The 19,048-nt window shown below is 36.4% G+C and overlaps 1 protein-coding gene across 2 annotated transcripts in view; it reads left to right on the top strand.

Annotated features, from left to right (window-relative positions):
- TYR (tyrosinase) overlaps positions 1 to 19,048 on the top strand; it is a 111,292-nt gene that overhangs the window by 24,955 nt on the left and 67,289 nt on the right. For both annotated transcript variants that reach the window (XM_032397658.1, XM_032397659.1), the window contains one exon: positions 13,338 to 13,485. In XM_032397658.1, coding sequence (XP_032253549.1) covers positions 13,338 to 13,485 — 148 coding nt within the window. The remainder of the gene's footprint in view (positions 1 to 13,337; positions 13,486 to 19,048) is intronic.

The following is a 19,048-nucleotide window of genomic DNA, read 5'->3' as shown; positions in this document are numbered from 1 at the left end:
TATTTCTGTACTATCTATCTCTTAGTGTTCATGTGAGTATCAAGTAAGAAATGTTTGTTAAATGTGGGAAGCCTCTGTTATACCACAATGAAGAAAATCTTTTTAAAGATTTATTCATAGTTTTTGAATTCTATTATCTATCAATAACTGTAACCCAAACTATATTTATTTTTCTTTTTCGTCCTTCAGTAAATTCAGAATCTTGTGACAGTGGCCTCACAGTAGGTGACTTATCAATAGAAGCTTTGAACATTTATGAACTTGGAATTATCACTTTAGTGTTTAAGTAGATAAGAATATACTGATAAAAAGGATTAGTTTTATAGGCAGAAATACTTGAAATATGGTAGTTAATAAGATAAGAAGCCAAAAGCAACTATGCTCTAAGTATTCCTTCCAAGATTCCACAGGTCATTAATTCTATAAGATATTGCTGAGTTAATCTATTTATTTCTCCTTCTCTTTGTTAGGGCTCATTTTAAAATATTATAAGAAAGAAAACCCAAATAATGCGGCTTAAAAGAGACACATTTTTTTTGCTATCATGAAACCACAACAGAAGTAGATAATCCAGGATTGGTAGTGCAATTCTACCATCCTCAACTCCCAACATCTGTTTCTAAATCTTCATTTTAATATCTTCGTCTTAATCAGAAAGAAGAGCACAAAGTGGAAAGAGGAATGCGTGCCCATTTTCCTTTAAAGGCACACGTTAGAAGTATCTCTCATCAATTCTGTTTTATCCCTATGGTCAAACAGACATGGCCACACTTAGCTCTAAATGACAACTGAAAAATGTCATCTCCAGCTAGTGGCCATGTGCCCCACTACATTTAGGATATTTATTATTAGGAAAAGGAAGAGAACTAGTACTGGTGAAAAAAATAGCAGTTTCTGTTACAATCCCTTTCCCTAGTGTTTGTTGAAATAATTTCCTTAGTGTTTGTTGTAAAATGAACATCAAGTATGTTCTGTCTACTACGTTTCATATAAGACAACAGTAAATCTGTAGTGGTAAGTGAAGTACCAAAATATTCTTTTACTCCAGACCTTTCGAGTTATTAAACTTGGAGAATTTATTATATAATTTAGGAAATTAGAGTAACGTGCTAGAATGCACGGACCAAATGTTTGTGTCCCCTCCAATTCATATGTTGAAACCTTCCCCCTCTATATGAAGTGTTAGAAGGTGGGCCTTTGGGATTTAATGAGGATTAGATGAGGTGATGAGAATAGAGCCCTCATAAATAGGATTAGTGTCCTTATAAGAGTCACAACAGAGCTTGCTCCCCTCCTCTGCTCTCTGCCCTGTGAAGATACAACCAGAAGCCAGTAGTTTGCAGCCTGGAAGAGGGCCTTCACCACAACTTGACCATGCTCGCACCCTCATCTTACAGCCTCCAGAACGATAAGAAGTAAATTTCTGTTGTTGATAAGCCACCTGGTCTATGATACTTTGTTATAGTAGCTCACACTGACTAAGACGTAAGAGCCACAACAAACAAAGCCCCAAATCTTAGTGGTCTAACCTAATAAAAATTGATTGATTACTTGCTCACACCAAGTCCAGTTTGGATGTTAATAGTTGGTGAGTAGCCTTTCATGTGGCTATTTTAGTGACTCTACTCTCCCTCAGCTCTCTGATGGATATTCTTCACGTTCCTGGGAGACAAGAGAAGAAGGTGTTTGGAGGGTTCTAAGGGAAGAATATATAAGTCAAGCCTGGGAGTGGTCTACCTACCTTCTGCCGATATTTCATTAGCCACAGTTCATTCACAGGGCCACACCTAAATAGGAGGTTGGTTGTACATCCAGGAATTCGAAGAAATAGGTTTTGTGAATACATTGAATGGCTATGTATTGAATCTTTCTCTTTGAGCCTTTTCAATTTTTTCCTCTCTAGGATTTAGTAATTGCTGGGGGTTGTAGTTTTGGGCTCACATTGAAACCTCAATTCTTAATTTACCCGTTCTCACTTGCCATTGCTTTCTTCCTCCCACCGAACTTTCTACAATATTTTCCCACTTGATCCCATTTTCCACTAAGTAGAAAAAGGCCAAGAAATTCTGTTTTCCCTAGCCATTATATAGTCTTCTTTCCCAGTGGCATTTCTCAAAATGTATCCCATGATCAATGGATGAATAATTATTTCTATTAATGTGTTTTTTTCAAATGAAGAATCACCTCTCTCTTCTTTCCTAACATCTACTATTATCTCCCCATGCAGAGCAACGCCATAACTATTTTTTATACAAGCTGCTCGGGCCTTTCCCTATATACAATTAATTATTGCGTCAGGTGAATATTGAGAGACCAGCCTATTCAATAAAAACATAAGAGCCAGATTCAGAGCCATGATCCATCTCATGCCATCATAAACCTAGGAACATTAGGGGCACATTCTAAAAACTTTAACTGATTTTATTTTTTTTAGCTTAACTGATTTTAAAATTATGCTAGCAACTGGAGTTACATGTTTTATTTTTATTATTTTTTAATTTTTTAAAAGCTTTTATTTATTTATTTGTCAGAGAGAGAGATAGAGAGAGAGCAGGAGGAGGGGGAGCGGCAGGCAGAGGGAGAGGCAGACTCCCTGCTGAGCAGGGAACCCAATGCAGGACTCGATCCCAGGACCCTGGGATCATGACTTGAGCTGAAGGCAGAAGCTTAACCAACTGAGCCACCCAGGCGTCCCTGGAGTTACATGTTTTAAAAAGAGAAATAAATATCATGTATTTATTTATTCAACAAATATTTATAAAGCATCTACTGTGTGCAGTACACTAGGCATGACTTGTGAATATGATGCAGGTCCTTCTCTCTTGGAACTTACAGCCTAATTAAGAATTGGACCATGAATACTTAAATATAATCCAAAGATAATAAATTATTAAGAAGAGGGAAATATAAGTGCTATTAAATAGAGGGACCCAACCAAGTGTTTATTGTTAGAGAAACTCTGTTTGAGGATCTGATATTCTCAAGGATGAGTTGGAGTAGGTCAGGTAAAGTACAAAGAATAAAAAAGGGGAAAATTACAAATTCTTTCCAATATCCTAACAAAATAGTCTTATAAATTCTCAGAGAGTCCTTATAATTAATAACAACTACTGGTGTCAATATAGCTCTACTTTTTCACTTCTTAAAAACTTTTCAGATCCATTATCTTAATTGCTCCTCTCAAAAGATTTTATACCATCTTTATCATTACACTTATTTTGGAAATGAGGGAACTGAGATTCAGAATAACTTGACAAGGTCACACAGATAATAGGTAGCAAAATCGGATCATCAACAGGCGAGATCATGTCTCCAAGTCTTTCAAATAGAGAGACGAAGTTTTAGAGGAAATAGAGAGTAGAGGTTAAGAATCAAACAGCCTAGGTTAAAATCCTGATACTGTCACTTATAGCCAGATGATTCTTGGTAAATTTAACCTGTCTTTACTTGAAGTCCTCTATTTACAAAGTGAGGATAATCACAATACCTACCTCGTGTGATATTACATGGATTAATATTTATAAATGACTTAGAACAGTCTCTGTAATGGAAAAATTTTAATATATAATAAAGTCACTGACTTGCATGCTGATGCACAGTCTTATTTTCTAGCTCTACATACAAACCAAATTCTAAACAATGGAGTGGACTAGTATTTTAGATCTCCAGTGGACAAAAATTATTCCAGAAAAGTATTAGTCCTAAACTGAGTTGACATCCAAAGCGTTAACAACATGATAATACTTTCTACTTAAAATGACTTTTAAAATCAACATCTGAGATGCAATTAAACCCTTCTACAAACTTTTGAAATTCAGTAAGGGAATTCAATTTGACAGAAACAAACATGGGGCTTAAGGAGGTGAACACTGGCCTTATATAATGGTGGCACTTCCAAAGAATTCCAGCCTTCTCTGTGTTTTATGACAGGAATCTGATTGATCCAGCTGACTGTAAACCGTTTGAAGTCCCGTGATAGGAAGCTTGTAAAGTACTCATCCAGAAAAAAGAGGGAGAGTGGGAACCACCGTGATAGGGCCTTCTCAATCTTGAAAGAGAATGTTATGGAAAACTGGACTGGATCAGATGCCTCAGCTTTTTCATTGAAAAGAATTAAGGGAAACAAGGATACTGCTGGGACTGGAAAAGATGTGTTGTTATCTCAATGATTTTATATTTTAGTACAACTGATAGCTCTATATCAACTAAGAGTAACAGAATGACTAAGAGCAGACCTTTGAAATCTGGTATATAATTAACCCAAATCCTGACTCTGCCTCTTACCACTTGATTGACTTTGGATAAACCACCACACTTTTTTGCATCTTAGTTTTCCCACCTGAAAGTTGGCTTGATGATATCTTCTTTACAGAGTTACTATGAGGATTAAGTTGCATAAAAACATAAGGAATCACTTAGCCTAGTGCCTACCACACAGAAGTTGAAAGTGTTGTAATAGCAAAAATTTTTGTTGCCTAGTGGTAACTAAGTAATAACAAAGGCAAGTAAAATATATGAATCATGTTTCCATTTATAATTAAACTGTGAAGAGGAAGCTTTGCCATATGCAAGCACAAGCCTCTAGTTGAAATTGAAGGTTGAAAATGCAAATACACTTGTGAAAGATTTGAACATATTTTCAAGTGATTTTAATCAAAGTCATCTTAAAAATAATTACCCTGGTACAGCATAGGGAATATAGTCAAAGTACTGTAATAGTGCTGTACAGTGAGAAATGGTAGCCACACTTGTGGTGAGCACAGCGTAACATATATTTGTGAATTGCTATGCTGAATCACCGAAACTGATGTCACATTGAATGTCAACTATACTTCAATTAAAAAACGTATTACCCTTGATTTAACATAAGTAGAATCTTTATTAATTTTGCTTCCCTACAACTAACTTTATTTGGTGCTAATTTTTTTTCATCCATGGCATATGTATGCTCTCATACATTCATAGCAATAATTCCTACACACAAATTTATAGATAAGAAAGAAAGAATGGCATAAGGGGAAGAACACAGGATTTAGAATGAGAAGATTGAAGAGATAGTTTTGGCATTAGCCACTCAAAAGACATGTGACCTTTAATGTCACCTAGATGCCACAACCTCTGCATTTGCACTAGAAGCAAATGCACTAGTCCCCCTACATGAGGAACATCCAGGATTGTGTTGGAGCTGACTCATATCTGCTATGAGAGCTGACACCATCTTTTCTCCACTCTTTACTCAAAGACATTAAGTTGGTACCTTGAAATTAACAATCGTGGGAATATTTACACCCTGAAAATTGACAGAGGTTACAAAACAACATATTCTGCCCCTGCCCCGTGTTTCCCTTCTAAGATCTGGTTATTAATCTTTTGCTAACACACTACTGGCAATGTCAAATGAGAAAATGTGCCTGAAAGTGCCTGAAAATTTTATAGTTGCAAACTATAAAATATAATGCAAACATGTTAAAATATTCATTATAGAAAGTCATAGATATATAGGGAATCTGTGACTTGCATATGAAAATATCATTAAATGATCTTGCTTAATTAAAAAGCAAGGCATAAGTAAGATAGTAGGACACATTTAAATCATTTGACTTGTATTTTATAGAATTGCTCTATTAAATCAAGCTGGAATGACAGAATGTTATATAGAACCTTTGCAGGGTGACTAACCATCTCTGTTTGCCTAGGATTATGGGGTTTCCCAGGACAAGGATTAGCTATATAATTTGTAAGGCCCAATGCAAAATGAAAATATGGAACACCTTGTTCAAAAAATATTAAGAAATTCTAGATAGCAACAGCAGAGCGTTAAACCAAGTATGGGCAGTTCTGGGTGAGGAACACTCAGTTGCATGCTTATGAAACCTGTCCTACCTATGACACAGGATTTTCAGTGCTAAAACCAGAACAGCATGGGACAAAAGGGACTAAGATGGTTGGTTACCGTACTTTTGCTTCGAAAATAGTTAGCATTAGCATTAATATACCATCAAAGTTTTAGCATACCCAGTGAAATATACCAAATGCACCAACTACTATCAATTCAGTCATATGTGAAGAACAGAGAAGAGAATACAGCTTGAATAACACATTGTCTATAAAGATCTTTGCTTGTTTCAGTCTGTACAATTTGGTGAACTAAATGACTCTACTGTGTGGTTCAACATTCCTGTCTTGCCAAACACACAAATCTAATCTTGGAATATAGAAAGCCATTATAAAATTTTACCTTAAAGTAAGTTTCAGACAAATTTTAAATGAAGAAATGGACAATTATCCTTGATGTATAAGATCATTTTATAGATGTGTCCATAAACTGGAGATAAGATCTAAGAAATGCTAAAAAAAATCACTGGATGATGTAAATTATATATGTGTTGTGTATTTATAACATGTATGTAAAGAAAATGATCACATATGTGTATGCACATACACAACACACACACACACTGAGGTTACTAACAGGAGAAATTAGTCTGATACTGAAAACAATAAATTTAAAGTGATGACACATGAAATAATTCTGTTGCTCTCTTTTATTGAGTTTATGGAGATGACTATGACTAATTATCCATAGTCTTTGTGCAAGCAACGAAAATAATTAAAACAGTGGTTCTCAAATTTTAGTGTGCATTAGAATTGCCTGGAAGACTTGTTGATGTAAATGGTAAATCCCACTGATTTCTGATTCAATAGTTCTCTGGAGGGCTAGAGTATTTGCATTTCTGACAAATTTATAAGTTAATGCTGCTGGCTCTGGGGCCATATTTTTGAGAACCATGGAATTTGTTGAGCATTTGTGACCTTAACTATCCATCTAATAATTATATGGTAAGAAGCAATAACCCACTGCTACATTTGTTTCATTGCTCCATTCCCTGTTGTTGAAGGAATTTCCAGAGTCAAATTAAAAGTATTTTCTAATAAACATAAATGCTAATTAATTACATTTATGGCTGTAGAGCTAGTACTTTATTTGAGAAAGCTTGAAATTGGATTGAAAGTTAATGCTTCCATTATACCTAGGGACCTGCTTAGAGCCAAGATCTTTTTTTTTTTTTTTTTTTTTTGATCTGCAATATTGTACTTCTGGTGCAAGTATTTTAAATTATAAACCTTTTTAAAGTACTCAGCCATCAAATACAACCCCTTAAATTCATTGTGTATAACCTTGTGGGGCTATGCTCTTCATAGTTCCTGAATTAAGTTGCACATTAGGAGACTAATTAGAGGGAATGTAGACAGGGGGCCTGACAGTCACTTTGCTTCAATTTTCAGATGCACTAACGTACATTTGTCTATCTTTTTGCTTTCTTTTCTCCATTTATATCACTGAAACTCTAAGAAATATTAAAAGAGGTTTGAGATGTACTGAAAATAAAATTAAATCAAATAAATGTACTCTGTTCTGAAGATTAAATACGTACTTTTTCACATTTCAAAATCTACTAGGCATGATGAAGTGTATCATCTATAACCCATCTTCCTAGAAAGGAGCATACGGAATTAAATAAGATGATATGCGTAAAAATGCCCATTCAGTACCTGCCACATAGTAGTTGCTAAATTTTTTTAAACATCATTTTCAAGGGTACACGTCGGAACAGTTATCAGCATGAAAATATTTTATCTTTTTTTTTTTTTTTTTTTTTTTAAGAGAGAGAGCATGAGTACGGAGGGAGCAGAGGAAGAAGGTGAGAGAGAATCTCGAGCAGGCTTTGCTCTGAGCATTGCTCAATCTCACAACCCTGAGATCGTGACCTGAGCTGAAGTTAAGAGTCTGAGGCTTAACTGACCGGGCCACCCGGGTGCCCCAACAAGAAAATATTTTAAGGCAGAAGTGTGTGGTGTGTGATTTTTAAAGGCAGAAGCATTTTTGGACTTCCAGAATATAGGAGGAGAAAATTTCAAGTGAAGGGAATAATACATTCAGAGGTAAAGTTTTTAAACTGTGAGCTCAGGTTTGGAGGATGGAAAGCAATTTATCCTAAATCAGTGAATTTCAACCCTGTTCGCACATTAGAATCACTTAGGTGTTTTTAAAACTCCAAGTGCCTGAGCACCACTCTATACCAATTAAATCTGAATCTCCAGGGGTTGGAGAGAGGCTTCAATATTAAAAAGCAAACAACCAAACAGAAAAACTCTCCAGAGTACTATTGGGGAGGAAACGAAAGAGAAAAGCCATAGATTGACGAGCTGAAGTTTTGTATTGCTGGGATCAGCCAGAAACTGTGGTCATTAATTTCCCAGAGGAATGCAGCACGCAGACATGAAGGCCTAACCCAGAGCGCGCTGGGCAACCCTCACTTCCCTTCCCGAAGAACTGGCAGCCATTTTGGTGTCTGCGACTGCGAACGAGGTCCCTGCTGGCCTCCTGGACTTCCCATCCTGGGGAATCCTCGGACAAGAGTGAAGCAGTCACGCATTCTGCATCATGCTGTTAATACAAGTAAACAGCGAGCTCATAAATTCACTTGATAGTCTACAGGAAAAAGAGGCTTCTGAGGTGAATCAGCAAGTCAGCACAGATACAACCCAACTGCCATATACCAAAAATCACAGGTTTGAAACCAGTCAGAGCGATCTTCGGTTCCCTGATTCCCTCCATGACTAGCTTGAATTTAGATGTGTTAGTAATAGACGTGTAACTTCTATATAAAATTAAGTTTTCTCATCTGTAAATTGGGACAATGATACTATTTATATCACAGGTAGCCCAGGGATTCAAATGAGATCAGGTACATAAGAGATATTTCAAAAGCTTGATGTATAAACTGTTTTTATTTGGAGCCTAGAATTTCCTTTTTGACCTGCTCTTCCAAAAGAGAATTAAAATCTCAGCAAGAGAACCTACTGATATTGGTGTAATCCTTTCTTATTTTTCCAAGGGGATTTAGCAGCCAAAAAATGAATTGTGTGAAGTAAAATAGAAAATCTTTATTCATATTTTCATACTATTCACGTCCATGACATTTCCTCTATTTTTCTCTTAATAAGCAGCAGAGTAGAGCACTTTGAGGGTCCCTTAAGATTTTATGGAGAGAAATGTATCTTTCCTTTTCCCAGTCTCTGTAGAATGGGTTAAGTGAAGGATCTAAACATATTTTATATTTGGTTTTCTTTTAAATACAACGATTTGAGAGTCTCTGTCTTTGTGGAAAATCAAAGCAAAAGATTTGGTCCCTACTTCGAAGGCATTTCCATTCTATTTGAAGAAAGAAGATATGCACAGTTCATTTAAAAGAGTTAATATAAAAAGATTATCTATATTAATAATCTAGTACCTATCACAAAGAGGTTGGGTATTTGTTCAACCTGTATCTTTGAACTATTTCTGAGCATGTATCACAATAGTCTGACAAACTCTATGTGCCTCTTATTCAGATGTCCTTTCTTAATAACATTGGAGGCTTTCCCAGGTGCAGTATCTGGCAATTTAGCCAAAGAAGTGAGTAAAGAAATACTAAGCCTTGCTGAGACCAGTGATACAAATGCAGTCCTACTTTCTAATATCATCCTAACATTGGATGAGGGCAAGCAGCAGGCAGGGTCTGTAGAGCAATGGAGTTTAGGAAGGGGAGAGGTGTCTGGTGATGGGATGGGTCCTGATGGTGGGTAGTTGTGGCAAAAGAGACTTTTCTGCAGTGGGAGTTCATCATATTCTTGGCTAGTAGCTTTCATGATGAGCACCCATTGATCAAATGCAATGAGCTGATAGAAATGGTAGGTACTACTCAGGAAGCATCTATTTTGTGCCAGATTCTGCCTCATACCTGCTATCAAAATTATTCCTCATCAGAATCCAGATGGGCATTAATTATTCCCTCTCTTACCAATGAAGAAACTGAGGCTCAAAAAGCATAGCTATCACCAAAAGCTGTACGTTTGGTGAGTAACAGAATTTAAAGTCAGGTCTGCAGAGCTCTAAAAATCTTTTCTCTATGGCAGTAACTTCAAACTGGGATAGACACACTACTGCAGGGTCACTAAGACTTTCTACAGGATACCTGGTACAGAATATGTCAAGCAAATTTATTTCCAGGTCCTCCTCCCGAGTATATTTTTCTTTTCTTTTTCTTTTTTTTTCTTTTTTCTTTTTTCTTTTTTTTTTTTTTTTAAAGATTTTATTTATTTATTTGACAGAGAAAGACACAGCGAGAGAGGGAACACAAACGGGGAGTGGGAGAGGGAGAAGCAGGCTTCCCGCCGAGCAGGGAGCCTGATGCGGGACTCGATCCAGGGACTCCAGGATCATGACTTGAGCCGAAGGCAGTCGCTTAACCAACTGAGCCACCGAGGCGCCCTCTTTTTTTTTTTTTTTTTAATTAATTTATTTGACAGAGAGAGCAAGCACACACAAGCAGGGGGAGAGGGAGAGGGAAAAGCAGGCTCCCCACTGAGCAGGGAGCCCGATGTTGGATTTCATCCCAGGACCCCGGGATCATGACCTGAGCCAAAGGCAGACGCTTAACCGAGTGAGCCACCCAGGCGCCCCCCAATTATATTTTTCTAAAATGAATCTTGAATGGGGAAGTTCCTGAAGGTTCTCCTTTTCCTCTGCCCCTTCCCCAGTACTTTTCTTCTACTTTTCAGGAGAAAAGCCTTCCTCTCACATATCCCAAATCCATTCTCAACAGAGCACATTCTCTGAAGGGGTAAAAACTGTGAGGGTGCCAAACAAGTAGAGCATTCAAAATATTGGTGCCAGTGTTGCGAAAGGGCATGACTTTAATGACTAGGTGGCGAATAACTTGCGAGTCATGAGGTTTGTAAATAAATTCGTAATTTATAAGATTGCTTTCATTAAAGAATTCTTGATTGTGTTGTCAGCTGATGAAACACATTATTTTGATGCTGGATCAGTGAGTCATTTTTGGCATGTAACTAAAAGAGACTTCAAATAATTGAGATTACTATGAAAAATCTTTTATTCCACGTGGTTATTTTTGAGAACAAAGTTTTCTCAGGACCCAGATTTAGTTTTTGATATTTAGAATAAGATTTATGTTAAACTTTATCCCTTTGCAGCAATAAATAATATTAATCCTGGACATTAATTTTTAATTAACAATCTTTCACGAATATTATTAAGAAATAAACTTTCAATAAAATTTTACTTTTTTATATTTAATATTTTATAAAATGTTTTAATATATTTGTGTGATTTTGATAAGTTGTTTATGGCTAAAATATTTAGTGATAAATTAACCCAGATTAGATTAATGTTTCCATGAAATTTTTGAAAAGTAATTTTAAGTTTTATACCTATTTTCATTGCAGAAAATTTTTTTTTTAATCAAGCATAACTTGTATAATATTTAGGTATGTTTCTCTGGGAAAGTAGAATACAAATATGAGATGAAGTCAAAAAAGAAAACCTCATAAAATTTCAGATGATAATAGAGTTGTTTAAGTATTTTTGATATGGATGATCATGTATGAGGTAGATACATTTTTAAAAAGTGGTATTAAATTTTTAGTTTTACATTTATACTATTTGCAATATATCTGAAGTTATATCCTCTGAAAGTATTTACAGTTAGGATTAAAATAATCTGGATCTACTTAACAATATGTGAGAGCACATATAAAATGTGGTCTTAAAACTTTCATTTGGTGCTATCAAGGGTAAAAGCTTAAAGACCATTGCTGTACAGAAGTTTGTCTTCCATGATGCAGGATTTATTGCTACATAGGAAAGGCAGTAAACCATTACATTCAAGAGCCTGAGCTCTAGAAGAAAACAAGCTTGTGTCCCAACCTTAATTTCTCTTATTTGTTTCTAAATCTTACACAAGTTACTTGACTTCTCTAAGCCCCTTTTTTTCAAACTGATATAATGGAGATGATAAAGGTACCTAATTTGTAGGATCACTCTGAAGGGTATATGAAATTAATCATGTCAAGCTCTTAGAAAAATCCCTGCATATCGTAAAGGCCTTATGTATATAATCACAAAAGTTTCATAGACGAGAGGGGAGAGAAGTGCATGTTCTTAGGCTAAGCTCCCAGTAGGAGCCAGGCTTAGCATGATCTCCTAGAATGAGCACAAAAAGCTCAAAAAGAGAGGGGAAAAAAATCACAAATTGAGGGGCAGGAATACTCAGCCACAATGGTGGAAGGGCACAAAGCATCGAATGTGGAAGTCAAGAGCTGCACCTTTGAAAATGAACAGGTTGACAACAAAATAATCCTAGTTGCATAAAATTAGCTAGACCTCCCCTGCCCAAATCATAGTGCCTTCACTGTGTGTATCCTACCTTTATTATTATTATCTTCCAGTTTCTGTATGATATTTCTAAATTCTGAAATTTAATAATATGCCTTTGGCCATATTCCCCCAACTAAGTTTGCTAAATGGACTTCTTTCTCTGGTTCTGAATCTGAGTTCTATTTATGTTTTATGTTTTGCCTGAATGAACTCTGAAATGCTATCTTCCTCTTCTTCTTCCCAGGGACTGTGTGAAAGAGAATGCAAAATAGCCAGAGCTCAGGTATTGAAGCTTAGTTGATCAAAGTTAAAATTCCAACTCTACCAACTCCCTGTGTTGCCTAGGGGACTTCAACTTCTCTGAGCCTCAGTTTTCTCTTTTTCTCTTCTTTCCAGTGGAGATAAATAATTTTTAATTGACAGCGTTGCTGAAAAGGTTGGAGGACATATGTCACCAAAAGCGTTTAGCACAATTAATATTCAGAAAATAATAGCTTGTATTATCATTATTCTCCCACTATTAGTATTCCTGATGCAATGAAAGGAACCATTTAATGGAGTTCTGATTAATTTTGAAATAAATGGTTTGCAAACTCAAACACATTCTGACCTGATGTTCTCCAGGCTGTGATAGGGAAGGTCACAAATTTTCTGTTTTCTTTGAAACTAGAAACCAAAATTAAAAGCTACCACCAGAACTGGGAAACAAGGAGACATGTAACTGGCTGGAGAGATCTGCTCTAAGTGCCATTAAAGACTGAAGGGAGAGCGACCACGCTGATTAGTATAAAAAGGTCTTATTCCTTTGCAGTATCTAATGGAGAAATAATAGGCAGAAGCAACAGGAGGGAATACGATTGGCTCTACCTATTCCATCTGGTTAATCAGTCCACTGTACCCAGATTAACAGCTTTCAATTCCACCAAGATTTCTTAAATACTCAGTAGGCATGCAAAATGTAAGGAATCCCCACAGAGAATGAATTTTATTATAGATTTTTATTACTTGGAGTTAAGTGCCCGAGTGTAGTTGCAAACCAAATGAGATAATCATTGAGATTTTCAGTTATCGGTGCAAACTGATTTTTCCTTTCCAATCTTCTTGTTGCCAACAGGATTTGCTAGTCCACTTACTGGGATAGCAGATGCCTCTCAAAGCAGTATGCACAACGCCCTGCACATCTATATGAATGGGACAATGTCTCAGGTACAGGGGTCTGCCAACGACCCCATTTTTCTTCTTCACCATGCATTCGTTGACAGGTTGGTTGACACTTTTTCATAAATTATGTGCTTATTGGTGTTAAATGTAGTGGGACTTTATTACATAAAAGCTAAGAAATTATGGTACAGTCTATTGTCTCAGATCAGGTTCTTCCGGAAACAGACCCGAAACTAAGGATTTGGATGCAAATGTTTTAAGTGTTTTATTAAAGAGAAACCAGTAAGAGAATGGGTAAAGCACAGTAAGAAGGGGAAAAAAGCCAAATAAGAGTATGATTTCAGCTGAAGTCCCGGACTCAGCCAGATTTTGGCAGAGTGTGAATTACACCTCAGTTTGTTTTGCCTTAAAACAAAGGAACTGAGTTTTTGTATTAACATATCAAATAGTCATTGGTTACAGGTTGCCCTGAGGTAGGAGCTATAAAGCTCCCAGGTACTAGTCCATTCCAGACCAGCTATGTGGTGCTCCAGTGCCCAAGGGCAGTCTTCTGAATGTGGCAGGGCCCTGTGGCTGGGAATCAAACATGTAGAATCAGAGAGGTGGGTGCACAGAGCTGGCACAAGGGATCTAAGGACATCTGGGCAGGACACAAATCTGCTACATCTCTCTTCAAAACATTTTCTTTCTCTCTGCCAATGTTATTATTATTTCTTCTTTTCCAATCTCAGACCCTCACATAGAAGCAGATATGGTCTTTGATCTCAACCATCGGCCTGAGCATTATATGATTAGCTCTCCAGACATGATGCACTATGGCCCAACCGTCTTGTTTAAAGTGACTTAATGCTCCTGGAGCCTTTTTCACCCTTATTATCTCTCTTCCTCTTTGTTACATGTGCAATGCCTTATCCGTAAAGGTTTAGACTTAATCATAGGTGATGATAGCAGAAGAGAAAGTACTTGGAGGAAGGTCAGCTGTCTGTTTCTGGAATTCTTCAAGAAGAGAGGAGAAGGTAAAGCATTGAATCATGACTGATGATTGTAAGACTTTTTTTTTTTTTTTTTTGGTCCTCTCTTAGGTAATTTTCTCCATTGAATAAAAGGCACAGATTTATACTTGCCATTAAGATAATACTTTCCTTCTCTGTGGTAAATACAACAAGTTCTATTTTTCCTGTTTTAAAGATAAAGAAACTGACACTGAAAATAAGTGTTTTACTCAAATTATCACCATTTCTAACTCATTCATTTCCCTAGGAACATGGACATGACATCAGATAAAAAAGTGACCGTGAGCCTAGAAGATTATTAGGCAGATTGTTATTGTGCAGGACAGCTCTAATTTTATAGAAATTAAGTAACAGCCCAAGTCAAGTTTCATTCAGTAATCAGTTTTTAAGAAAGTGTATAAGCACCAAAATTATGATATTAACATGACATCATAAGTACCTATACCCGTATAGAAAGGAGGGAGCAGGAGGTTTGGAAAAACATTTTACCAGAAAAGATAGATTGAGCTCTTTTTATGAAGTCATTTTTACATCCTATTGTCCTTGCTAACTCTTGGCATTTTTTGATCTTTAGTGTCCCATGAACTTTAAAGAATTCTAGATTTTCTAGACACCTTGATGCTCTAAGCAAGAAATCAGCACACTATGGCTTATAGGCCCAATCTGTCTCCTGCCTTATTTGTAAATAAGGATTGATTGGAAGCCAGCCACAATCATTCATTGATGTCTTATCTGCGGCTGCTTTCACTATAAAGGCCAAGCCGAGTAGTTGTGACTGAGGCCATATGGCCCACGAAGTGGGAAAGATTTAGTTGCTGGCCTTTTATAGAAAAAGTTTGCTGACCCCCGCCAAACCACAGAATTCCATATTTATATGCCAGAAGAGAGAAAAAAAAGTTGATCTTCAGCTAGCTTGCCTGTATCTGTCTTCATAGAAAATACTATACTTGAAATCAGTGTCTCGAGGCATGTTTGTTTAACAGAGATAGATCCATTACGCAGATACGTGGCTTTTAGGCCGCTCAGCCACTCTTTTTTTTTTTTTTTTTTGTTAATTTTTAGCTCAACAATTCTATTTTAAATAAAGAATAAATATGAATTGGTACAAATGTTTACTTTAACTCTGCATTGCAGACACAACCTTTCGTTTCCTGCTGAAATATATAGAAAGGTAAATTCAACATTCATATATTCAATAAATGTTTATTAAGGTCCTACTCTGTTCAGGGCACTGGACCACTTCTACTGGTTAAAAAAAAGAAAACATAGCATATGGATTTGGCCTTCATGGACACTGCAATCTGGATAGTTCAAAGTTGGGAGGTGCATATAAACAGGAATGCGCCACAAGATCCTAGAGAGGATTCTGTGCAATTTCTGAGTAGATACCTCTAAAGATGGCATTCAGAAAGTCCATTTTAGTAGAAAGTTATTTTTCGTACTGAGCTGAAATTTTCCTCCTTTTAATTTCTTCCCTTTCGCAAAGACAAGGGAAAAAAAAAAAAAAAAAAATTCTAATCCCTCTTCCACATGACAGCCCTTTAAAAATATTTAAAGACAACTATCATGTCATGTTTATTTATTTTTTTTATTTTATTATGTTATGTTAATCACCATACATTACATCAATAGTTTTTGATGTAGCGTTCCATGATTCATTGTTTGCGTGTAACACCCAGTGCTCCATTCAGTATACGCCCTCTTTAATACCCATCACCAGGCTAACCCATCCCTCCACCCCCATCCCCCCACCCCCTCCCCTCTAGAAAATTAAAATTTTCTACCCTCTTAGAATTCTCTGCTAATCCTATCTTACTATTAGATATCAGTATGGTTATTAAAATAACTGAAAAATAATAAACAAATGGCCAAGTAGTTTCTCACTCAGCCCACAGAGCCAAGCTGATGAAGATTCTGGGGATGGAGAGGGAGGAAAAAACACCATGATGAAGGGTAGAGACCCATGGATTACCACTTGGAATACCTCTCAAGTCTCTTCTCATTCAGATGGCTGATTCACTGCCATTCAACTATTCACAAATATATTTATTGAGTACCCACTAGATGCTGAATATATTTGCCTACATATTCCACATTCCTTCCTGCCTCTATGCATTGCTTATACTATTCTCCAAACCTGGAACATATTTTCCTTTAGTTATCTAATTTTTATACAATCTTTAAGACTAGTTTCAATTTTCACCTCCTCCATGAAGTCTATCCAGACCATGCCTATCTGTAACCATCTCTCCCATCCAGAGTGTGCTGGAGCCAGCCCACAGTGGCTAGCAAGATCTAATATGGACATCTTTTCCCCACTTTGCTTTAGTGACCTCAAACTATGGTTTGAAATTAGCCATGGTGGGAGTATTTATACCATGAAATTGGCAAATGCTACAAATCCAGTCTGCAATTTAGGAAATTCAGAAAAGTAGAGAAAGGAACAAATTAACAAGAGAGGCCTCACTCCACCATTCCAATATACACTGAAGAATTGTATTTGCACATAATTCTGTACTTTTTTCCTACTTAATAATCTCAGATATGTTTCCACATCTGTACATGTAGATCTACTTTCCTTTTGAAAGCTTTATAGAATTTCATCATCTATCAAGAGAATGAGAAGATAAGCCACAGACTGGGAGAAAATGATTGCAAAACACATACCTGATAAAGGACTTAATCCAAAATATAAAAAGAACTCTTAACATTCAACAAGAAGAAAATGAATCCAATTAAAAAGTGAGTCAAAGTCCTTAATAGATACCTCACCAGAGAAGATATACAATGGCAAGTAAGCACATGAAAAGATACTCCACATCATGTCATCAGGGAAATGCAAATTAAAACAACAATATATACACCTATTAGGATGGCGCAAATCTGGAACAATGACACCACCAAATACTGGTGAGGATAGAGTGGGACAGGAGCTCTCAATCGTTGCTGGTGGAAATGCAAAATGATATGACCACTTTGGAAGATAGTTTGGCAGCTTTCTACAAAACTAAACCTACTCTTACCATATGATCCAGCAATTACGCTTCTTGGTATTTACCCAGAGGAGCTGAAAACATATGCCCACACAAATATCTGCACATGGAAGCTTACAGCAACCTTATTCATAATTGCCAAAACATGGAGGTAACCAAAATGTTCTTCAGTAGGTGAATGGATAAATAAACTGTGCTATATCCAGACAGTGGATTGTTCAGAGATAAAAAGAAATGAGCTATTAAGCCATAAAAAAAATGGAGGAAACTTAAATATATGTTATTAAGTAAAATAAACCAATCTGAAGAGGTTACATATTGTAGAATTCCAACTCTATGATGTTCTGGAAAAGGCAAAACTATGGAGACTATAAAATGATCAGTGGTTGTCAGAGGTGAGAACAGGGGCAGATGAATAGGCAAAGCACAGAGGAGTTTTAAGGCACTGAAAATACACTCTATGATATTATAATGATGGATATAGGTTGTTATATATTTTTCTAAACCTGAAGAATGTATACCACTAAGAGTAAACCCATATGTAAACTATGGGCTCTGGGAGGTAATGATGTGCCATTGTAGGGTCATCAGTTGTACTAAATGTATCATTCTGGGGAGGGATGTTGCTCATGGAGGAGGTGATGCATGTGTCAGGGCAGAAGGTAGATGGGAAATCTCTGTACCTTCCTCTCAATTTTGTTGTGAACCCAAAACTTCTCTGAAAAAAAGGAGAAGGCTATGGGCTAGTTAACCCCATTTTAAATAACTGAAATTATGACATGACACCGTTCTCTTGCTGTTTAATATCAGGCAAAGCACCATTAGGACTCATAAATAGAAAGGTATCATGGACAGTCAGGGCATTGATGAATCTTAGGAACTTCCCATAAAGCATACAGTTTCTAAAAGACAATTAATAGTCATTTACTTATTATTAACATTAATATGAATATTAATAATAATGAATATTAATGTCATTTACTTATACAAATTTAACCTAAGGAAGGCTGAGTATCTCTTCCTCTTTGAGAACTCTTCCCATGTAACTCAACAATCGTAACTAAGAAATAAACCTACTTATTTCTCTCTCTCTTTTCATAAGATGAAAGAACAAAGTTTTGTGGTTTTTCCAGGAACCCTCTAAGAAATGACAGAGAGTTTTAGGTGTAAAAGATATTCTAAAAGATTTATTTAACTTTTTCTATATTTAGGATCTGATGTGGGCAAGACAGAAATTAAAGAAGTTATCAGAGGAGAACTGAACACTTGATTAAGATGGGATTATAGGTGCCTGAAAAACAATATTTGGTTATATATTTAATCAAATTGGCAGTAAAACATTTTAAAATAAAAAAAAGAAGGTAACATGATTATAAAGAATCTTAGTTCTTTTACAAGTGAGGAAAGAGAAACCTTTGTTCTTATTTCTTTTTTTTTTTAATTTTTTTTTAAGATTTTATTTATTTACTTGACAGAGAGAGAGAGAGATCACAAGTAGGCAGTCAGGCAGGCAGAGGGAGAGGGAGAAGCAGGCTCCCCGCTGAGCATGAAGCCAGACGCAGGGCTCAATCCCAGGACGCTGGGATCATGACCTGAGCCAAAGGCAGATGCTTAACTGACTGAGCCACCCAGGCACCTCCTGATTTTCTTTCTTAAAT

The sequence above is a fragment of the Phoca vitulina genome, unplaced genomic scaffold (genome assembly GCF_004348235.1).
Source record: "Phoca vitulina isolate PV1807 unplaced genomic scaffold, GSC_HSeal_1.0 scaffold101, whole genome shotgun sequence".
Taxonomy (NCBI): Eukaryota; Metazoa; Chordata; class Mammalia; order Carnivora; family Phocidae; genus Phoca; species Phoca vitulina.
Note: the sequence above shows the minus strand (reverse complement) of the source record. Positions and strands in the feature narration are given on the sequence as shown.